The following is a 22,436-nucleotide window of genomic DNA, read 5'->3' on the forward strand; positions in this document are numbered from 1 at the left end:
CCATGGCATGGACACCACGGCATGGGACACCACAACATGGGACATGACCCATGGCATGGACACCATGGCATGGGACATCGTGGCATGGACACCATGACATGGGACATGACCCATGGCATGGGACACCAACACATGGGCCATGACCCATGGCATGGGACACCACAACATGGGACACCATGGCATGGACACCACAGCATGGGACACGACCCATGGCATGGGACATCATGGCATGGACACCACGGCATGGGACATGACCCATGGCATGGGACACCACAACATGGGACACAACCCATGGCATGGGACATGACCCATGGCATGGGACATCATGGCATGGAGACCACGGCATGGGGCACCACAATATAGGACACGACCCATGGCATGGGACACCATGGCATGGGACACCCCAAGGGCACAGCGGGACCGGGACAGGGCACAGGCACCCTCACCTCTGGAGCTCACGGATCTCCAGCCCACACTCCGAGGTCCCCAGCACCACGAAGTCCTCGGTCAGGCACATGGCTGTCACCTCCCGGTCCAGCGGGACGGAGGACAGGAGTTTCCCGTTCACCGAGTACAGGTGCAGCGCGAACCTGTCCTGCAAGGAGCACAGGGGGAGCGTGGGGGTGGTGGTGGCTGGGAGGGGACAGTGGGGACACCTGGACGTACCTTGGAGCAGGAGGGTTGCCCCACGGCGGTTTGGGCCACCACCTGTCCCTCGGGCCCCACGGCCAGGTGGGACAGGACGGCGGGGGGACAACTCTCGCCGGGCGGCCGCAGGGAGCGGATGAAGAGACCCCGGCGCACGGTGTGGGTGATGATGGTGCCGTCCTGGGGGAGGAAGGGGACACAGGGTGACCATGGTGGTGGCACTGCCCATCCCACGCCCACCCCACGGCCCCACCAGCTCACCTTGGAGCCGGACACGGCCATGTCCAGCTCGGTGCTGATGGCCACGCACGTCACCTCGGCGTCGTGGCCGTAAAGCACCTGGACGGGTTTGGGAGCCAAGCCGCTGGAAAAGCCACCCTGGAGTTGGGGACAGCGGGACATCAATGACCTGCTGGCAGTGCCCACAACAAACTCCCCCTGCTCCTCGAGCCCCTACCTGCTGTAGGACCTGCCACACCATGCAGGTGGTGTCCCGCGAGCCAGAAATGAGGTAGATGCCGCAGAGGTCGAGTGACAGGCAGGTGACAACATCTGTGACAGCCAGAGAGACACCATGAGGTGCCAGTCCCCTCCCACCCCTGACTCCATGGGATGGCACCACGATGTGTTTTTGGATGTGGAATTGCTGCCAATCCCATTCCAAGATGTATTTTGGGGTGTGGAGCTGCTGCTCCTCACCCCACTCCAGCTCTGAGGTTGGAACCTGGACTGTGCCCGGGAGATGGGGACACTGGGAGATGCCCCTGATGGTGTCACCAGCTCGTGGTGTCACCTGCTCGTGGTGTCACCAGGTCAAAGTGTCACCTGTTCGTGGTGTCACCTGCTCGTGGTGTCACCTGCCTCCTGCCATGGCCCTACAGCCCCATCATCATCATCATCACCATCACGGGAGGAGAACACACCTATGTGCCGGGTGATGTGCCCCACGACCTTGCCCTTGGCCAGCGAGGTGACACGGAGGCTGTTGTCCCAATGTCCCCCGCTGAAAAGCAGCTTCCCGTCGGGGGACACGGCCAGCGTGCGGGAGCTCAGGTCGGCCCCGGGGGCGAAGGGGCCCTGCAGGAAGCGCTGGGTCCTGTGAGGGGGATGTGGGATGGTGCTGGTGGATTGGTGCCACCTCCAGGGACCATCCCTGGGACCCTGTGCCCCGGTGACTCACTTGGTGTTGGTGACAGTGGGGTCTTTGGTGAAGCTGAAGTAGTTGGAGATGTTCTTGTCGTAGGGCAGCCAGTTATGGGTCCCCAACAAGCCGTTGGCACTCACGGTGACCTGGGCAGAGGGGAAGGGGAGGTGACACTGCTCTCACTGCTGGGATCCTCCCTGGTTTGGTCCTGGACCTCCCTGGACCAGCAAAACATCCCTGTGCCTCAGTTTCCCCAGACTCACCAGGATGTCGGGGGATCCCTGAGTGATGAAGGAATGCGCCTGGTTCTTGGGGACCACGGCCTGCACCAGGGCCACCCCGTCACTGATGCCCTGTGGGGACACAGCAGCTGCTGGGCACCCTCCTGGCCACTCCCCACTCCCAGTCCTGCAGCCCTGGGGGTGCCCTCACCTCCACAAAGAAGGACTTGAGCTGGTCCAGGTTCTCGAAGACGTTGGGGGAGCGGGTGTCCAGCTGGGCCAGCCTGCGGGCAGCGCTCTCTGCCGACAGCCGGGCTGGGTGGGGCTCCTGGGGGGGCAGAGCACCCATCAGAAATGGGGGGAACCCCAAAAGGGGCTGGTTTGGGGGGTGGGAGGGTCTGAGCTACCTTGAGCAGCTGGCAGGGCGTCTGCCCAAAGTTGCTGATGATGCCCTCCAGAGCCTTGCGCTGCGTCTCGTCGGTGATGGCGTCCAGGTCCACGGCCCCTGAGGATGGGGATGGTCACAGTCACAGGGGGACACGTCCCTGGTGGGTGTCCCCTCCCTTTGCCCCACAGCTCACCCTCGTAGGTGCAGTAGTAGAAGACGTTGAGGGCCTCCACAGCGGCCGGGCCGCGCTGTTTGTACCCAAAAATGAGGTCGATCCACTCGTGGAGGTGGGCGGAGACATATTCCGACTCCTGTCCAAGGATGGGGTGTCAGGTGGGGTGGGAATGGCCCCAGAACGCCCCCAGGGCTGAAGGGGCTCCCCCATCTCACCAGGGCTTTGCGGTGCTGGTGGATGAAATCCTCGCGGGAGCGCGCCCACCGCGGCAGCACCACGTCCCCAACCTTCTCATTGGAGAGCTGCAGACAGCCCAGGTCAAACCCTGCGGGCAGGATGGGGATGATGAGGGACACAGAGCCCCCTGTGCTCCCCAGCTGGTGACAATGGTGTCCCTTACCATTCTGGTTCTCCAGGAACTCCGGGAAGTAGAAGAACTCTGGGATGAGCTCCTTGACATCCACCGGGTTCTCCATGCGGGCTTGCCACGCCGCCGGCACTGAGTGGAACTGCCGGTCCGAGCAGTCAAACCTGGGGGCACAGGACACCTGGCTGGATCCTGGTCGTGTCCCCACGGTGTCCCCTCTGCAGAAGCCACCTGCTGGGTGCCCACCTGCCGCTCTGCAGCTGGATGTGGAGGGTGGTGAAGGGCTCGGTGCGGATCAGGTAGTGCATGACCCCGGCGGCGTTGGAGTAGTGAGTGCCGTAGTGGAACTTGTCCACCGTGCCCGTGGGGTCCTCGAAGCTCTCGTACCTGCAGGCCAGGTGGGAGGGGTCCAGCAGGAGCCAACCAGGTGCTCCCCATGTCCCCAAACCTTTGTTTGTGGGGTGCTCACTTCTCCTTGACGTCCCGGGCGTGCCGCTCGTTGGCCACCCCGATGGGCTTGGACAGGTCCCGGAACACGGCCGGGTTGGTGAGGTCCAGGGTCTCCGAGACGTAATCCCGCAGGATCCAGGGGAACTGGGTGAGGGTGGGAGGTGGGTGAGGTGGGGGAGCACAGGGTGGCTGTGGGGACAGTGGGGGAGGCAGGGGCTCACCACGGGGTACTGGGACAGGTCGTTGTAGGTACGCCCCGCGATGGTGTTCAGCTGCATGAGGTACTCAAAGTTGGAGATCTCCCGCAGGACCCATTTCTGGAGAGAAGGGAGAGGGAGGAGATGGGTTTGGTGGTGGAGGAGACAGGGCAGACACCCCCCAGCACATGGCAGTGCCCATTCCTTGGTCATTCCTGGTTCCAAAGCTGTCCCCAGTCCTATGGTCATCACTGGTCCCACAGTTGTCCCCGGAACTGTGGCCCTGTCCACCCCACGGCCATCCCTGTTCTCCAGCCACCTCTGGTCCAACAGCCAACCCCATCCCACAACTATCCCCTGTTCCATGGACATCCCTACTCTCAGACCATCCTATGTCCTGTGGTTGTCCTTTGTTCCCATGATTGTCCTCATTCCATTGCCATCCTTGGTCCCATGGCCATTCCCAACAGCTATCCTTCATCCTCTGTCCATGTCCATGGCCATGGCGATCCCTAGTTGGTCCCATGGTCACTCCCAGATCCACAGCCATCCCTGATTCCATGTCCATGTCCATCCCTGGTCCCATGGCCATTCCTAAAAGCCATCTTTCATCCTCTGTCCATGTCCATCCCTGGTCCCATGTCTGTGTCCATGTCCATGCCCACATCCACATCCAATGGACATCCCCATCCCACACTGTCACCCTCCCCTCTTCCACCTGGGAAGGGGACACATGGAATGGGGACAGGTGTGGTGGGGCTGGTACCTGTGTGAGCCCCGAGGCTTTGAGCAGCTCCTGGGGGGACCGGCTGCCGAAATAAGTCTGGTTGGGGGGCCGCAGGCCAAGGATGGAGGAATACACCTTGTTCCTCACCTGGCGGGGACAGGAGGACGTGGAATGGCCAGAGCTCGGGCCCTGGGAGGGATGTGGGAGGGGATGAGGGGGTCCCCACCTTCTTTCTGAAGTTGAGGAAGTAGTTGGCCTGGTCGATGAAGAAGAGCTCGAGGGCGGAGCGGCGCAGGTTGTAGCGGCGCAGGTGGACCTCGCGCAGGTGGGACAAGGGGCGCTTGAAGTCGTAGCCGATCCCTGCCGAGGGTGGGTGGACGCAGAGGTCCCCCCAGGTGTCACCATCCCGCTGTTCCCAAGGCAGGGATGGGGCTGGGCAGGGATCCCCACCCCCCCAAGGAGTGCCTGCCATTACCTCCCTCCGTCTCCTCCTTCTCGCTGCTGCCATCGTAGAAATAAACGTGCTGGGTCGTCACCTCCAGGCGCCCAGGGACCACGGCCACTGTCGTGATGAGCTCGCAGTCCTCCGACACCACCAGCTTCTCCCGCTGGTTCTGCTCCTTGGGCTCAGCCCTGCGTGGCACAGAGGGTGAGGACACTCTGCTGACATCAGTGGGACGGCACTGTGGCAGGGCTGGGGTCACTCACTGGTTGTCCAGGACAGGGAGGTCCTCCTCGGCCAGCTGGTCATCCTCCAGCTCGCTCACCTTGGCCTCCTTGGCCATGGCGAGCGGGAGGGACTCGGCAGGGTTCTGCAGGTGGTCAGCTCCTGAAATGAGGAGGGGCTCAGCAGGATCCACCACCCCCCTGAGCTGGGGGCAATTCCTGTGAAGGGCTCCCAAATTTAATACTGTCCACGACATCTCCCAGCCCAACCCTATCAGTGACACCTTGCCTGCAGCACAGGGGGACCCCCAGGTGCCACCACCTCACCCAGATTGTCCCGTAGGGCGCTGGCCTCCAAGTGTTGGTCGAAATTGAGGTTGGGCACCAGCTTCAGCCTCATCCGGGAGTAGGTCTCGGCACTGGACAGCTTCCAGCGAACCTCCGGCGGGTTCCTGGGGTGAGGCAGGGGGTGAGGCACCCCGGGGAGCCCTGGCTGTGCCACCCATCCCTGGGGACGAGGCGGGGACTCACCGGTCGGCCCAGGCGGAGCGGGGCGAGGTGAGCAGGCGGCACAGGGAGCGCCACTGCTTCAGCACGGTGCTCTGCTGGTTGTTGGTCTGCTTGAGGACGTTGGCGTGCCGGGCGTTCTCCGCCTTGCAGCGCTTCGCCGCCGGCTCCAGCACCAGCTCCTGCCGAGGGGACACCAGAGTGAAGCGACAACAGGGGCTGGGGACATCCATAGGGTAAGGAGAACATTCCCAGGATGACGTGGTTGGGATGAGGAGTGCATCCTTGGGATGATATCCCCAGGATGAGGAGCACATCCCCAGGACAACATCTCCAGGAGGAGGAGCGCTTCCTGAAGGCAATGTCCCCAGGATGGCATCCCTGGGGTGAAGAGCACAACCCCAGGATTAACACCCCAGGGAGAGGAGCACATTCCTAGAATGACATCCCCAGAGTGAGGAGCATATTCCCTGCTTGACACCCTTGGGGTGAGCAGCCTGACCCCAGGATAAAGGAGCACATCCCTTGGATGACATCCTTAGGGTGAGGAGCATGTCCCCAGGATAAAGGGCACCCAGAGTGACACCCCAGGGGTGAGGAGTGTGCCCAGGATAAAGGAGCACATCCCCTGGATGACATCCTTAGGGTGAGGAGCATGTCCCCAGGATAAAGGGCACCCAGAGTGACACCCCAGGGGTGAGGAGTGTGCCCAGGATAAAGGAGCACATCCCTTAGATGACATCCTTAGGGTGAGGAGCATGTCCCCAGGATAAGGAGAACCCAGAATGACATCCCAGGATGAAGAGAGTGTCCCCAGGACAAAGCTGTCCCCAGGGTGCCACCCCAGGGACAAGGAGCAGGCAGTACCTGGAACAACTTGCGGCTGGCCGCCTTCTCCTGCTCGCGGCGCTGGGAGCTGCTCATCATGGCATCGTAACAGGCGTTCCAGAAATTGGACATCAGGTCGTGGCTCCTGGCAAACGTGTCCATCTCAAACTGGGCCATGGTGGGCTGCACCTGGATGAGCAGAGAGGTATTTCCAGGCTTGGTACCCACCACCCATCATCCAGATAAACCCCACAACAATGATTCCCCCGAAAGCACCCACGTGCTTCTCGATGAAGCCCCTCCACTCTGGGGTGGTGCAGAAGAGCTGGAAATCCTCGTAGAAGGTGGGGCTGCCGTTGGTGGGGGGCAGCGAGGGCAGGAACTGCTGCAGCTGCAGGGTCTCGTAGCACTGATCCATGAGCGTGCGGATGATGGGCACCAACCAGGAGAAGATCTCCGACCTGGAATCCAGGGAGCGCCGCAGCGGCGTCTCCAGCTTGCCCAGCAGGTAGCAAGCCTCGTCCCTCCGCGGGGCCGACGTGGTCTGCAGGAGGCTGTGCAGCTTCACGTAGGCCAGGGAGTGCAGCTGGAGGGGACAGGGGACGTCAGGCGGGGCCGCCGCGGTGCCGCCGCGGTGCGCGGAGAGGGGGCACCCACCTGGGGGTCCTGCAGCAGGATGTACCCCAGCAGCACCCGCAGCCCCGTCTGCGCCATCTCCTTGAGGTCGGGGGTGCCGTTGGCCAGGTGGTGCCACACGCCCAGCTTGTCCAGCAGGCTGCTGACCCCCTCGTAGATCTGGGGGGACACCGTGAGCCCCCGCCCCGCAGCAATCCCAGCCAGCGGCTCCAGCCCCGCCACCCAGCCCTCCTTGGGTTTAGGATCAGAACTCAACTCGTGACTAACTAGTCTGGGTTTGGCGTGAGGTTGGGGCTCAGGGGTCAGGATTAGGGCTGGGGTATAGGGTTGGAGTTAGGGTTGAGCTTTAGGACAAAGGTACAGCAGTAAGGTTGAGGGTTAGGATGTAGGAAGGACTGTGAGATTACAGGCTGTGAGTTAAGGTTGGGGTTTAGGTTTACAGAAAGTGTTAGGGTTAAGATTAGGATTAAGGGTTGGGCTTTATGACAAAGATGTGGAGTTAAGGTTTAGAACCATGATTTAGGAGGTGCAGTTACATTTGGAGTTTATAAATTAGGATTTAAATTCAGGGTTTAAAGTAGGAAGGGTTGCATTTATGGAAAGGGTTTAAGATTAGATTTAGGATTAGGGGTTAGGATTAAGGTCTAAGGATTAAGACTGGGATTCAATTTAAGATTGCCAACAAGGCAGAGGTTGGGTTAGGCTTTGATTTAATTCAAGGCTTGAGGGTGAGGTTATTTCCCAAGGTTAAGATTAGGCTTTGATTGCACTTCAGGAATAAGCCTGAGGTTACATCCAAGTTCTGCAGGTGGGGTTAGGGTTTAGAGCCAGGATTGACATTAGGGATTAGCAGATCTGAGGCTTGGGAGCAGGAATCCCCGCTCATTCCCATCCACCTTCTCGCTCCACAGGGCCTGGTTGTTGTGTCCCTCGGAGAAGAGGAAATCCTGGAGCAGCCGCAGCAGCTTGAGGGCGTTGTGGGTGAGCCCGGGCAGCGCGGCCGGGCCCGACTCCTTGAGGTCCGTCAGCGCCGACTCCAGCATCATCTCCAGCAGGCTGTGGGACAGCAGCAGCTCCACAGGCTGCCCTTCCCTGGGGTGCAGCCCCGGGAGCGGCCGAGCCTCACCTGCGCTTGATCTCGTCCGGGGGCCTCACCAGCTCGCAGGCCGTGCCCAGCTTGGTGAGCACCGAGAAGACCTGGCCGCGCTCCCTCCAGGCCGCCTCGTCCCAGCCCTCCACCCCGCGCCACGTCACCGAGAAGATGATGTTGGTCAGCAGGTTGCACAGCTCCTCCTCGGGGGTTTGCTGCCGGCGGACAGGGAGGTGAGAGGTGCCCACGGTGCTGCAGGACGGTGGGGATGAGGGTGTGGGGCTCACCTGGGGGTTGCTGGTGTTGGAGATGTTGTCGCTGGGCAGCACGTCCTGGTAGCTGCTCTCGTCCAGGACGTTGGACAGGCTGGAGCTCTTGCGTGCTCGCATTCCCGGGAAGGGTTTGAAGCTCTCCAGCGGTGAGGGGGTGCCGGGGCCGCTGGCCGGGGTCTGGGTGCCGCTCTCGGCCGTGGCCATGGAGCTGGTGCTGGCCAGGTCCAGCCCCAGGTCGAAGGGCGAGGTGGAGAAGGGGGACAGCGGGTGGTAGACGCCGTCGAAGGGGGGACCGTCCCCGGGGTTGGAGGACGAGCGGCTGGCCCGGTCCGAGGAGTCGAAGGACTTGAAGTTGTAGGAGTGGAAGGACTTGGTGCGGCCGCTCGGGGAGATGGAGTGGTCGGAGAAACCCTCGGAGAGCTCCTGGTCCGAGGCCTCGTATCCCAGCGGGAGGAAGACATCGAGCTCCTGGAGCTCGGCGGGCGGAGGGCTCAGCCTGTCCTTGCCGGGGGGCTCTGAGAGGCGCAGCAGCTCCGGGCAGCCCGAGGTGCTCAGGCTGGGCTGGCGGCACTCGTAGGATTCCTTCACGTAGAGCTTGGTGAGCGTGTCCTGCCAGCCGGCCAACCTGGCCAGCTGCTTCACCAGGTCCTGCTGCGCATAGATCAGGTGGAAGAGCTGGAGAAGGAGGAGGAGAAGGAGAAGGACATTGGACGCTGCTGCCTCAGCTCTTGGTGGATCGACCCACCCCATGAACAGGAGCACCCCAGATCCTCCAAAACCATCACAGGGTGCTGGAGCTGCACCATTTCCATGCTGGCAGATCCATGTCACCATCCATCCCCACGTTTGGGCACAGCTGGGTGTCCAAGGAGCTCAGTCCCCAGGTGACACCTCTGTCCCCTCCCGTTGTGTCCCTGCCCTGCTCACCTTGCGGCAGATGTCGAGTCGGATGCTCAGCTCAGCCCGGTGGGACAGGTACACCACGGCCACCAGGTCCTTGTAGTTGGGAGGGTCTGTGGACAAGGAGAGCAGCACAGTGGTGGGACACCTCCTGCTGTCCCCAAAAGCCACCAAAGACCCAGCCCAGCTGAGCCTCGTGGGATGCCCCAGCGATGATCCCACTGCTGGGATGGTGGCCTGGTTTCTTTGGCACACGGTACCTGCTCCCAGGACCTGCTCCGAGAGGCAGCGGAAGAGCAGCATGGAGCCAGGAATGTCGCTGAGGTAGGAGATGAGCCCGTGGTACCCGATGTCCTTCAGCTTCAGGCGGCTCTTGCTGCGCTCGGGGACCTTCTCGTACTTCAGCATCTTGTAGAGGATCTGGTGGGACAGCAAGAGGCCACCTGGCTGTGACATCCCTGCTGGGACAGCAGGAGGTGGCTGATGGGGATCCTCCCTACCTTGAAGACCCTTTCCCGCACTTCATCCGAGAACTTCTTCTGCACCAGCAGGGAGAAGAGCAGCTCCACGTGGCCTGGCTCGAAGAGGAAGGCGAAGAGCTGCTCCTGGGCTGGGGAGCCCTTCAGCAGGCTGTGGATCACCTCCAGCGCCCCACAGACCTGCAGCACACCGGGATGGTTGTCCACTGCCCCCCGAGGGTCCCACCAGGACCTCAATGGCTTCTCCCCAGCCCATGTTTCACTGGGGGGTTTGGGGAGCACAGCGTGGCCGGTGACACACCTGCTGCTCATCCTGTGCCCCAGCCAGGTAGTTCAGCAAGCTCTGCATCTCCTCCCCGGAGAAGCTCCGGCAGAAGAAATCCTTCACCAGGCTGAAAAGGGACGTCTGCACTGTCCTGATGTCGTCGGTGGCTGTGGTCTTCTCCCTGGAGGTGCTGATGGACAGACACCCGTGGGGATGTGTCCCTTGTCACCCACCAAACACCTCCAGCGTCATCCCAAATCCCAACACAAAGCCTGAGGAGCTCCAGGGATCTGCCCCTGGGACAGATCCACTCCACACTTTTGGGTCTTCTTGCAGCAGAAGCCACCACACTCTTGGTGGCTGCTGGGGGTTGGATTTTAGAGCTGGGCATGGGCTCAGGGATGGGACATGGAAGGTTCTGCACCCACCACAACGCTCCCACTCTGGAAGGAGGGACATTATCCCACAAAAACGGTGTTTAGCCAAACTGCAGCTCCCAGGGGTGAAGCCCAGCCCCAGTCCCACCCCATGAGCATTCCAGGATTCCAGCCCCACATGGCAACTCACCCGTAGTAGGTCCGGATGGAGTCCAGGATGAACTGCACCCCGTACTTCTTGCGGATGCGCTGCTTGTGGTCCTTGACCACATTGGCCAGGTACTGGATGTGACCTGCAGGGGGAAGGTGTCAGGATCCCACGGAGGCCACGTGGGATTGGACATTCCCAGGATTTCCAGCTCCCACCTAAGCGCACGGCGAAGTCGCTGTTGCTCCAGATGCGGAAGTCGAAGAGGAGGTGCTGGTAGAGGAGGTGCAGCAGGAGCCCGCTGCCCTCGGACGCCACCTGCTCCATGAGGATCTGCGAGGCCATCAAGGTGCTCATGTCCAGCAGCGAGCCGGGGACCTGCCACGGGTGACAGGGGACACTTCCAGCGCCTTGGGAACGGCAAGGACGGTGGGGTGGGGTTTGGGAGCCTCACGCACCTTGTGCAGCAGTGCTGCGATGATGGCTGGCCCGTGGCACTGCACCAGGCTCTCCTGGTTCACGGCGTGGTTCCGCAGGAAATTCTTCACCAGCAGCAGGAAGGCGGCCACGCTGTTCCTCTCCAGTCTGCTCTCTGCAGGGCACCGGCACCTGTGAGCCCTGGGCCCACCCAAACCCCTTCCTGGAGATCCCACACTGTCTCTCCAAACTTTTCACCCTGCTCTCCTGTTTTCTCCAGATTTAAGGAGGTGGAAGCCTCTGCTGCTTTGAGCTTGGGAATGAGCAGCTGGATATTGGGAGAAAGCACATTCCACTCATGCCAAAGGCTCCTGGAGCCACCCTTCCTTTGTTTGTGACTAATTGGGTCATAACAACATCCCAAGTGGTTTCTCCATTACCCTGTAACTCCTGGAGCCTCACACAGGACCTCTCCTGCCATGTGGACACCTGCCACGTCCAGGAACCCCTCCGTGATCACCTCCAGCCACCTGAGCAGCACAGCTCCTGCTTCACATCCCCTGAATCCTCACCTGAGGACTTTCCCAGTGGGATGAGCATGCCCTGGGCGTTCCTGGAGGATGTCAGCTCCGGCCCCACCAGGTCGTTGGTCTCCTGCTCATCCTCGGGCTCCTCTGTCTTGGACACCACTTGCTCGAGCAGGGGCAGGAGCACCCCCATGCCACCCACACAGTTGACCACATCCTGGGGGAGGGAGGGGAGAGGCTTTGCTGGGTGGTGACAGCAGCATGGAGGAGGAGACACCTGGGGTCCCCAAAAGTCACCTATCCCCCAGCATCACCCACAGGGCCCACCCTGGATGCTGAAGACCTGTGGGACAGATGGACCCAACACCCAGGCAGAGTCCCTGCAGGGTCCAGGGGACCTGTGGGGGTCCTGCCCTGGGACTGTGGCCCAGAAGGTGTCCCCTGGTCACCCTGAGCCCAGCCTACCTTGATGTCCCAGTTGACCACCTTGTGTCCCGTCAGCCTCCCGTCCAAGCCGTGGCTGGGAGAGAGGTCCAAGCAGATGTTGTTCCTGCAGGCCTGGAAAAGAAACACCATGGGAGCATCCTCATGCTCCTGGACACATCCCTGGTGGCACAGGGTCCACCAGCACTGTCCCTGTCCCCAGGGGCGTGGCTCTGCTCACCTGGGGGGTGTAGTACAGCAAGAGTTTACTGCTGAGCTCCACCAAGTCACCTTCCAGCGTGAACGGGGATGCGACATTTGGTCCTGGGGGAGAGCACTGGGGTGAGCTGGGACATGGTGGAGAGACCCCCGGTCACCACCAGCACCCTGGGGACATCCTCCACGTCCCACCCTGATGTACCTGCACAGAACAGAGCCTTGACCTGGGTTTGCTGCAGAGCCTCGCAGAAGATGGCCACGGAGCCCAGGTGCCCCTCCAGCGAGGTGGGGCTGCCCCACTCCATGTCCTGGCTGCCAGCTGCCGTGGTGGCCACCACCCCCTCCGTGGGCAGCTGGGTGGGGGTCCAAGAGTGGGGACCAAGGGTGGCAGGGACAGACTGGGAGCGTGCCAGCACAGGGTGCTGGGGGAAGACCAGCTCCGGCCCATGGGATGCCGGAGCGTGGCTGGCAGTGGTGGCGGCCGTCGTGGTGGTCCGGTGGCCCGCGGAGCCGATGCAGCAGGAGGTGAAGGACTGGGAGGGAGAAGGGATCACACTCAGCCCCCAGTGAGGCTGTGCAGAAGGGACTGGGTGGGCGCTGGGAGGATCCCTCACCTCGTGGAGGGACGGGAAGCGGAGCTGCGCCGTTTTCCGCAGGTGTCCGTCGGCGTAGATGCTGACGATGTTCTGGCCGAAGGGCCGGCGGCCGGCAACGTGGACGATGTCAACGCAGTGCTGGGGGGACAGAGAGGGACATCAGGGCATTGTGGTGGCCCTGATGGGGACAGGGACGGGGATGATCCTCACCCAAGCCGAGTCATTGAAGGCAAACTCCGGCAGTGCCACCGTCATGTAGTCCTTCTTGGTGCACACGGCCACCACCAGCACGCCGCCCGCCGTGAAGAACGCCTCAAAGCCCGTCCCGCCCGCCGTGAAGAAGCTGGTGGAGAAAACCATGGAGAAAACCACGGTGGGGATGGTGCTGCTGCCCCTCCCCACCCTCACCTCACCCCCTCCAGCGAGCATCACCTGTAGAGCTGCCTCCTCTTGGGCCTCGCCGGCGGCTCCGGCTCCTCCTCGCTCAGGCACAGCCAGGCGTGGAAGGCGAAGGCGCCGCCGGGCCACTTCTGGATGGTGGGCACCATGATGCCGGCCATGCCGGGGCTCAGGTCGAAGCTCTGCAGCGCCCGGGGAGGGCCCTCACCCCTGGCCATGCCGGACAGTGCCCGGATGACCGGAGCCACGTAGGGATGCGGCCCCCGGCCCCGCTCACGCCGCAGCAGCCGCAGGAGCTGCCGCAGCTCCCCGGGCCGGATGGAGAGGCTGCCCAAGGAGCGCAGCAGCTCCAGCAGGTTTTGGGAGCAGGCACTGGGCAGCGCTGGCTCGGTGGCCAGGGCGCCCAGCAGGGAGCCCACCATGCCTGCCTTGACGCAGGTGAGGCGGCTGGGCAGGGAGGCCTCGCAGAGCCGCCGCAGCCACGCCGACAGGAGCACCTGGAGATCCCGGCACTCCAGCGCCGGCAGCCAGGCCAGCAGGATCAGCAGGGGCTGCTCGTTGCGGATGGGGTGCACTGGGAAGGAGCTGTGGTCACCCTCCACTGCCTGCAGGGACACAAGAAGGGGTTGGTGCAGCTCCAGGGCTTGGGGAGGGATGGATCCAACCCAGGGACTGCAGCAGAGACCTTGTGCAGACCCTTGTGCATCCAGGATCTTGGGGGCTCCCATGCATCCAGAATTTGGAGACCCCAAACACCAAGGGTCTCAGAGACCCTCATGGATTAAAGATCTTGGAGACCCTCGTGCATCAAGTAGGTCAGAGACTCTTATGCATCAATCCTTTCAGAGATCCTGTGCATAAAGAATTCTGGAGACTCCATGCATCAGGAATCTGAGGAACCTCCATGCATCAGGGATCTTGGAGGTCCTCAGGGATTAAGGATCTTGGAGACTCCCATGCATAGTTTTGGAGGTACTGTGCATCCCCAAGCATCAAAAATCTTGGAGACCTCCATGTATCAAGGATCTTGGAGGCCCTCATGCACCAAGCATTCTGAAGATTCTTGTGCATCCAGAATCTTGGAGCATTAAGAATCTCTGTGCATGAAGTGTCTTGGAGGCCTCCACAAATCAAGGATCTCGGAGACCCTCATGCATGAAGCACCTTGGAGACCCTCCTGTGTCCAGAGTGAGCAGTTCCACATCCAAAAGGGCTCAAAACTCCCAAACCCAAGTAAAGTCCAAGCGAAAGATGCCCAAGGACCCCTCGGGAGGAAGCTGCTGAGAAACCAGCAGAGTGGAGAGGACGGGGGTGCTCAGAAAGGGGGGCTGAGATCCACAGGAACTCCCAGTGCTGAGAGCTTTGCCTGGAGCCAGGAAAAGTGGGAATGGTGCTCACCATGTTGAGGAGCTCCTGGAGCAGACGCTGGGTGGGCTGGCCCTGGCTCCTCAGCACCTCGAAGAGGTGAGCGTAGCCGATGCGCTCCTTGAACACCTCCTGGAAGCACAGGGACAGCAGGATCCCAGCTGAGCCCTGCCTCAACCCGGATAAAAACACCCAAATCCCACTGGTTTTGGGGTGTCCCCCCTCAGGGGAGGTCCCCTGCCCACCTTGGCCGAGGGCGAGTTGCTCATGATGGCCGTGAGCACGCCGAGGGCGTGGACAGCGATGGCGTCGGAGCTGCAGGCGCTGACCTGCGGGGACACGGGAATGGGGGAGCTGCTGGGACACGGGAACGGGGACACCAGGGGTGAGGGGTGGGTTTTGGGGGGTACCTGCTGGAATCCATCCCCATTCCGTGTGGGAGCCTCATCCCGGGTTTCATCCACCTCCCGTGAGCTGCCGAGGTAGAGCTGTGGGACACGGGGTGGGCATGGGACACAGGGAAATGGTTCTGGGGATGTGTCCCAGGATTGTTCAGGAATGGTGAGGATGGAGGTGGAGGTGCCCAACCCTGGTGTCACCAAAAGGGACACACCAGCGTGTCACATCATTTAGAGCTGGGAAGGGGGAGGATGGAGATGAAGGTGTCCAAACTTGGTGTCACCCTAAACCTCAGGGATTGTTTAGCATCAGGAAGGGGATGAGGATGGGGATGAGGATGGGATGAAGGATGGGGATGCACTATGGGGATGAAGGATGGGGATGAAGGATGATGAAGGATGGGGATGGAAATGAGGATGAGGATGGGAATGAAGGATGGGGATAAAGGATGGGGATGGAAATGAGGATGAGGACTGGTATGAAGGATGAGGATGGATGATGGGGATGGACGATGAGGATGGAAATGAGGACGGGGATGAGGACGATGATGGCGCCAGCCCACACCTTGCTGTTCTGGAGCAGGCGGATGATGTGCTCGAAGCAGTTGTTGCTGAGGAACACGGCCTGGAGCACCGGCCGGTCCTGGCAGCTCAGCATGGCCGGGATGGCGTCTGCAGACAGAGAGCCTGGCTCAGCCCCATCCCATCCCATCCCATCCCATCCCATCCCATCCCATCCCATCCCATCCCATCCCATCCCATCCCATCCCATCCCATCCCATCCCATCCCATCCCATCCCAGCCCATCCCATCCCATCCCATCCCATCCCATCCCATCCCCACATTCCCAAAGCCCATCCCATCCCCAACCTACCCAACATGAGCACCCGCAGCGCGATGAGGCCGCCGGCCGCCTCGGGCGCCAGGGATGCCGCGGGCAGGTGGGAGTTGAGCACCCTGAAGTATCCATCCAGTAGGTTCCGCAGGGACACGGGGCCGGCGCCGGGGCTGGAGCCGTGCAGGACGTGCACGGCGGCCACCACGGAGCGCAGCGTCACCTCCAGCAGCGCGGGGGACGGGGGGGCCCCGCTGCCACCCCGCTGCAGCACCCCCAGCAGCACCTCCAGCGCCGCCGGCGTGATGGCCTGGAGCGCGTTGGGCTGCGGGGTTGGGGACACGTGGGAATTCCGTCGCGACAGAAACCCGACACTGAGCCCGTTATTTATCGACAGATTTTACCCTGGGGGTGTGAATTGATTTACAGCCGATTTTGGAGTTATTGATTGGAATTGGTTTTTAATTGCTGCGGAAATTAAAGCTGATTTCAGCTCCAAATTTATTTATTAATCCATTAATTTATTTATTAATCCAAGGATTTTTCAGCTTCTGGCCCAGAGGTGAACTGGAGGTGAAGCTGCAACTTAAAAGCTTCCCATAAATTAATTATTTAAAATTAATTTAAAACTAATTTAAATTAATTTAAAAAATTAAATTTAATAGTTCAAGAAAATAAGTTGATTCAGTAATTTGATCTTTATTATATTTAACAATTTAATAATTTAAGAAAAGATTTATGAAACTATTAAGATTTTTATTATTAAGATTTTAATTCTTAAGATTTTAATTCTTAAGATTTTTATTATTAAGATTTAAAAAGATTTATTAAATTAAGAACAGGATTTGATTTAATTATTTAAAAATAATTTAATTATTTACACATTTTGCTTTATTATTCCTGTTATTTAATTATTTCATTTTATTACTTAATTTAATTATTTTATTTAATTATCTAGTTATATTTTATCACTTTGTTTTATTGCATTCTTTAATTCTTAATTTAATAAATTATTTAAATAATTTTATTATATTATTCACCATTTTGTTCTGATTTATTATCTTGTTTTATTTTATTATTTATTTTAATTCTTCAATTTAATTACATAATTTAATGTTTCTGAGTTGATCCCACTGAATTTAAAGCTGGAATGTTAAACAGGATTTTTTAAAAGCTTTGGAAAATTCAGTGTTTTAATTCCAGCCTTGGAATGAATAAACCTTTGGGATTTATCCCTGGAATGAGGAGCCCAGCTCCTCCCCATCTGCTTGCCAAGGGTACCTTGGATCCAGAGAGGATGGCTCCAAAAAGATGGATAATCCGGAGCTGGATCGTTTCTGGGAGCTGCTTCCCAGCTTGGAAACTCTCTGTGAGGATGAGGAGGGAAAGATTTCAGCAGAGGAGCAAACAGAAAAAAACAACAAAACCAAAAAACAAAACCCCACAGAAAAACGCTCTTTTCTAGCTAAAAATAGGCAAGAAAAATAATTTTTCTACCCCCAAAAAATAGAGAAAAATCCCTTTCCTACTCAAATCCACCCCATGGGGGTGCTGGACCCTGCTGGTGATGGAGAGGATGGGGATGCTCCAGGTTTCCCAGCTCTGGTTGTGCCAAGAACGAGGTTTTGTCCCCAAAAAAGGGGATTTGTGCCACACTCGGGTTCAGTCGGGGATTTACGGGGCAGAGTTCGAGGGGATTTTTGCAACGGTGCTGCCTCAAAAGGGGATTTTTGGGGCTTCCCTGGAAAAAATCCCCCTTTGTGTTGCTTTTTGTGGGTTCTGCAGGTGGTGCTGGCTCAGTTCCTGCTTTGGGATCCCTTTCCTCTTCCCAGGGCACGGGAGCATGTACAGGATCCTAAATTTCTGGGGCAGGTGTAGGATAACTTGGAACAGGTATAGGATCCTCTATTTGCCATGGAATCCTATAATAATCCTGAGAGAGGTACAGGATAACCTGGAGCAGGTGTGGGACTCACATTTATGGGATGAGTGCAGGATAACCTGGAGCAGGTGTGGGACCCCACATTTACGGGATCAGTACAGGATAATTTGGAGCAGAAGTGGGATCCCACATTTATGGGATGAGTACAGGATAACCTGGAGCAGCTGTGGGACCCCACATTTATAGGATGAGTACAGGATAACTTCGAGCAGATTTAGGATCTTTTTGGGTCCTTGGATCAGTACCTAGCCCTGAATACAACATCCCTCCATGGATCCCATAAATATTCCCTGATGCCACTCCTGCCCCAGCACCCCCACAATCCCTGGACACCCTCCACACTTCAGGATACCACACCACCTTTCCCTTTCCCAAATCCCGACTTTACCTTGGAAAAAGGCACCGAACTCGGGGGGCAGCGGGGCGGGGGCGAACTTGTATTTGTTCTTCTCCTTGGCGCTGATGGATTCCCTGGAAAAAGAGGGGTGAGGGTGGGGGAAGGCAGGATGGGGAGGGATTTTGGGGTGTGGGGGTGTCCCTCACCCGCTCAGCTGCCGCCGCCAGGTCTGGTAGGGGTCGAGGAAGCACTCGCAGAGGTGCAGGGCGTGGAGCATCCCGTTCTCCAGCTGGGTCCGCGTCTCCAGCTGTGTCCCGTTTTCCAGTCGTGTCCCCTTCTCAATCTGTGCCCCATTTTCCAGCTGTGCCCCATTCTCCCGGCTCTCCAGCTGTGTTCCCTTCTCCAGCTGTGTCCCATTTCCCAGCTGTGTCCCATTTCCCAGCTGTGTTCCCTTCTCCAGCTGTGTCCCATTTCCCAGCTGTGTCCCATTTCCCAGCTGTGTCCCGTTTCCCAGCTGTGTCCGGCTCCGCTCGTCCCCTGGGATGCTCCGCAGCTGCCGGGAAAGCCGAGCTTTAATCCCTGACACGCTCCAAAAAAATGGGATGTGTTTTGTTGTGGGGGGAAACTCTGCTTTGTGTGGGGAGAATGGGATCATCAATCAATCAATCAATCAATCAATCAATCAATCAATCAATCAGAGCTCAGAGCAGCACAAGCTGGGATGCACTGACCAATCAGCATCCAGTATGGCACAACCTACAGGGATGCTGGCCAATCACAACTCAGTCACACAACCCGTGGATGGACTGACCAATCAAATCCCCGCACAGCACAACCCGTAGAGCTCCTGACCAATCAGAACCCAGATTCACATAACATATGGACCAATCAGCAGTGAGCCCCTCCCCAGCCAATCAGGCCCTGCCCATGACCGTTCCCATTCCTGTTCCTGTTTCCATGACCGTTCCCATCACCGTTCCCATGACCTTTCCCGTTCCCATGACTGTTCCCATTCCCATCACCGTTCCCATCACCGTTCCCATTCCCATGACCTTTCCCGTTCCCATGACCGTTCCCATTCTCATGACCGTTCCCATTCTCATGACCGTTCCCATTCCCATGACTGCTCCTATTCCCGTTCCCATTTCCATGACAGTTCCTATGACAGTTCCCATTCCTGCTCCTGTTCCTACTCCCATGAGTGTTCCCGTTCCTGTTCTCATACCCATTCTTGTTCCCACTCCCATTCCCATTCTTGTTCCCACTCCCATTCCCATTTTCGTTCCCATTCGCATTCCAACTCCCATTCCCATTTCCACTCCCATTCCTGTTCCCAGTCCCATTCCCAGTCCTGCTCACATTCCCAATTCCGTTCTCACTCCCGTTCCCATTCTCATTCCCATTTCCACTCCCATTCCCATTCTCGCTTCCATTCCTGTTCCCACTCCCATTCCCGTTCCCATTCCCATTCCTGTTCCCATTCTTGTTACCGTTCTCATTCCCACTCCTGTTCCCATTTCCGTTCCCATTCCTGTTCCCGCTCCCATTCCCCTTCCTGCTCCAATTCCTGCTCCCATTCCTGCTCCCATTCCCGCTCCCATTCCTGCCCCCACTCCCATTCTTGCTCCCATTCTTGCTCCCATTCCCGCTCCCGTTCCCACTCCCGTTCCCACCTGGTTCCCGCAGAGCCGCAGCAGCCGCAGCACGTGCGGGAGGCAGCCGGGGGTCCTGTCAGGCTGGATGTTCTCCAGGTTCCTGGAAAGGAAAACATCAGGAATTCATCCGGCATGGAGAGAGGGGAGGAAATTTGGGAAGGGGAAGGAGGAAATTTGGGAGGGAATAAAGTGCTTGGGGCAGGGAAAATACTATTAAACATTATTATTATTATATTTGAAACAATTTTTAATATTCCATTGTATTACTAAATATTACTAGTAACAATAAAAATAACATTTATTATTATAATTTTAAAGATGTATTGCAATTTGGGGGGCAATGATGGAATTTTGGGGAATGATGGTTTTTGATAATTATATTTTTATTGTATTACATTACTATTATTATTATTATTAATGATTTTCTAATTAATATTTTTAGAAATATAATGCATTTTGGAGAGAATACTCCACTGGGAGGGAATGATGAAATTTTGGGCAGGTATAATAGTTTTCAATTACTATATTTTTATTAAATGAATAATTTATAATAAATATATTTAATAATAATAATTTATAAATAAATTTATTATTTATTAATATTATTATGGATAATCATGGTTTTCTAATTGTTGTTTTTACAGACGTGATGCACTTCTGGAGGGACACTGCATTGGGGAGGAATGACAGAATTTTGGGGGTTAATAACATTATTTTTTAATGATTATACTTTAAAAATTTTTATTATTTTGCATTATTATTATTATCACCATTACTACTATTACTACTGTTACTATTACTATTATTACCATTACTATTATTATTGTTACTATTACCGTTATTACTACTTTTGTTATAATTAATATTATTACTATTATTACTATTATCAGAAGCAGTATAGTTAGTATTAGTAGTATTAATATTTTATTTTATTTTTAAAGATGGGATGCACTTCAGAGGAGACGCTGGGACAAACTGGGACCTGGGGATGGGGGACACTGGAGCTGCTCCATGCTGGGAATTCGGGACTGGGAGCAAGTGGGTAAAGGGGGATGGAGGGATTTGGGGTCACCCACCTGCAGATGATGATGAAGAACTTGAGGAGCAGCAGGGCCTGGCCCAGCCCCGTCCCCCTGTCCCCGTCCCGTGTCCCCAGGGCCACGCTGTGTCCCAGCCTCTGGCTCAGCACCTGCAGCACCTCCCGCGGCAGCGCCGGGATCTCCGAGCCCGGATCCTCCGGCCTGGGCGGGATCGGGGTGCAGGATGTGACCCCCCCTGTCCCCACGGCCCCCCCAAACCCCGCCCGCGGCACCGGATGGTTCCGACCACGGAGAGCGGATGAGGAGCCACAACCCCCACACACAGCAACCCGCGGGTCTGGGGCCCCACGGGGGGTTTGGGGACACCCGAGGATTTGGGGTCACTTAGGGGTGTGGGGTGTCACTCGGGGGGGGGTCACTCAGGGATGTTGGGGTCATCAATGGAATCACTTGGGGGGGCCATTTGGGGTGCTGGGGTCACCCAGAGTGGTCATTGAGCGGTGTTGGAGGTCACTCAGCAATGCTGGTGGTCACTTAAAGGGGTCACCCATTGCTTCTGGGGTCATCATGGGTGGGGTCACTCAGGGGTGTTTGGGGTCACTCAAGGTGGTTTGGGGTCACTCAGGGGTGTTTGGGGTCACTCAAGGTGGTGTGGGGTCACTCAAGGCGGTGTGGGGTCACTCAAGGATGTCTGGGGTCACACAGAGGTTGTTTGGGGTCACTCAAGGTGGTTTGGGGTCCCTCGGGGATGTTTGGGGTCACTCAAAGCAGTGTGAGGTCACCCAGGGATGTTGGGGTCACTCAAGGGTGTTTGGGGTCACTCAGGGATGTTTGGGGTCACTCAGCGGGGTCACCCCAGGGTTTTGGGGTCCCACCTGCGGGGCTCCAGCGAGGGCAGGGCGATGACCCTCTCGAAGCTGGTGACGAAGGCCTCCAGCCACTGCTGCAGGTAGGACAGGTCCTTCTGCAAGGGAGGGCGGGGCTGGGAACAGCAGCCAATCACAGCCCTCCATGGGCCCCACCCACAGGGACTGGCCAATCACAGCCAGAGATAGCAGCCACGCCCACCCAGGTGTGTGACACACCCCCTGGGAGCCTCCGACCAATCAGAGCCCAGCACAGCACTACCTGTGGGCTCGCTGACCAATCACAGCACAGAAACGCACAACCTGTGGAGGTGCTGAGCCAATCAGAGCCCAGCACGGCTCAACCTGTGGAACTCACCGACCAATCAGCTTGCAGAGCACCTGTCCCTGCAGCCAATCAGGACACAGTGGGTCCTGCCCGGCCCAGCCGTGGCTGTGCAATGGGGACAGTGGGGACAGCAGGGACAGCGGAGGGGACAACGGGGACAGAGGGGACAGCGGGGGGACAACGGGGACAGAGGGGGCTCACCCAGGCTGGACACCCCCACCCACAGCCTGAGCACCCCAACAGGGCACCCTGGGGTCACCCCAGTCCCTGAGCACCCCAGTGACACCTTTAGGGTCACCCCAGTCCCTGAGCACCTCAGTGACACCTTTAGGGTCACCCCAGTCCCTGAGCACCTCAGTGACACCTTTAGGATCACCCCAGTCCCTGAGCACCCAGTGACACCTTTAGGGTCACCCCCAACCCTGAGCACCTCAGTGACACCTTTAGGGTCACCCCAGTCCCTGAGCAATCCCTACAGGGCACCTTTGGGGTGCCCCATGCTCCTCCGCACCCCAGTGCTGCTCCTTGGGGTCACCCACTGTCCTGGCCATCACATGTGGCACCTTTAGGGTCACCCCCATCCCTGAACACCCCAATAATGCAC

General features: G+C 58.0%; 1 protein-coding gene across 1 annotated transcript in view; it reads right to left on the bottom strand.

Annotated features, from left to right (window-relative positions):
* Positions 1 to 22,436, bottom strand: part of NBEAL2 (neurobeachin like 2) — a 28,560-nt gene that overhangs the window by 2,073 nt on the left and 4,051 nt on the right. Inside the window, 52 exon segments of the mRNA XM_033066746.1 lie at positions 447 to 595; positions 667 to 828; positions 910 to 1,026; positions 1,106 to 1,200; positions 1,572 to 1,744; positions 1,829 to 1,938; positions 2,056 to 2,145; positions 2,225 to 2,341; positions 2,421 to 2,518; positions 2,595 to 2,712; positions 2,792 to 2,901; positions 2,977 to 3,107; positions 3,190 to 3,330; positions 3,413 to 3,537; positions 3,615 to 3,710; positions 4,357 to 4,534; positions 4,536 to 4,677; positions 4,793 to 4,950; positions 5,026 to 5,146; positions 5,311 to 5,435; positions 5,515 to 5,672; positions 6,358 to 6,507; positions 6,599 to 6,904; positions 6,976 to 7,113; positions 7,851 to 8,010; positions 8,081 to 8,259; positions 8,332 to 8,991; positions 9,244 to 9,329; positions 9,477 to 9,636; positions 9,717 to 9,875; positions 9,997 to 10,150; positions 10,528 to 10,630; positions 10,704 to 10,863; positions 10,944 to 11,077; positions 11,475 to 11,646; positions 11,895 to 11,987; positions 12,094 to 12,176; positions 12,274 to 12,604; positions 12,686 to 12,805; positions 12,878 to 13,010; positions 13,100 to 13,671; positions 14,465 to 14,563; positions 14,677 to 14,760; positions 14,842 to 14,919; positions 15,395 to 15,501; positions 15,704 to 15,989; positions 16,946 to 17,031; positions 17,995 to 18,077; positions 18,150 to 18,496; positions 19,617 to 19,698; positions 20,675 to 20,839; positions 21,514 to 21,602. Of these exon segments, the coding sequence (XP_032922637.1) occupies positions 447 to 595; positions 667 to 828; positions 910 to 1,026; positions 1,106 to 1,200; positions 1,572 to 1,744; positions 1,829 to 1,938; positions 2,056 to 2,145; positions 2,225 to 2,341; positions 2,421 to 2,518; positions 2,595 to 2,712; positions 2,792 to 2,901; positions 2,977 to 3,107; positions 3,190 to 3,330; positions 3,413 to 3,537; positions 3,615 to 3,710; positions 4,357 to 4,534; positions 4,536 to 4,677; positions 4,793 to 4,950; positions 5,026 to 5,146; positions 5,311 to 5,435; positions 5,515 to 5,672; positions 6,358 to 6,507; positions 6,599 to 6,904; positions 6,976 to 7,113; positions 7,851 to 8,010; positions 8,081 to 8,259; positions 8,332 to 8,991; positions 9,244 to 9,329; positions 9,477 to 9,636; positions 9,717 to 9,875; positions 9,997 to 10,150; positions 10,528 to 10,630; positions 10,704 to 10,863; positions 10,944 to 11,077; positions 11,475 to 11,646; positions 11,895 to 11,987; positions 12,094 to 12,176; positions 12,274 to 12,604; positions 12,686 to 12,805; positions 12,878 to 13,010; positions 13,100 to 13,671; positions 14,465 to 14,563; positions 14,677 to 14,760; positions 14,842 to 14,919; positions 15,395 to 15,501; positions 15,704 to 15,989; positions 16,946 to 17,031; positions 17,995 to 18,077; positions 18,150 to 18,496; positions 19,617 to 19,698; positions 20,675 to 20,839; positions 21,514 to 21,602 (8,273 nt within the window).

This window comes from Catharus ustulatus, chromosome 1, assembly GCF_009819885.2.
Source record: "Catharus ustulatus isolate bCatUst1 chromosome 1, bCatUst1.pri.v2, whole genome shotgun sequence".
NCBI lineage: Eukaryota > Metazoa > Chordata > Aves > Passeriformes > Turdidae > Catharus > Catharus ustulatus.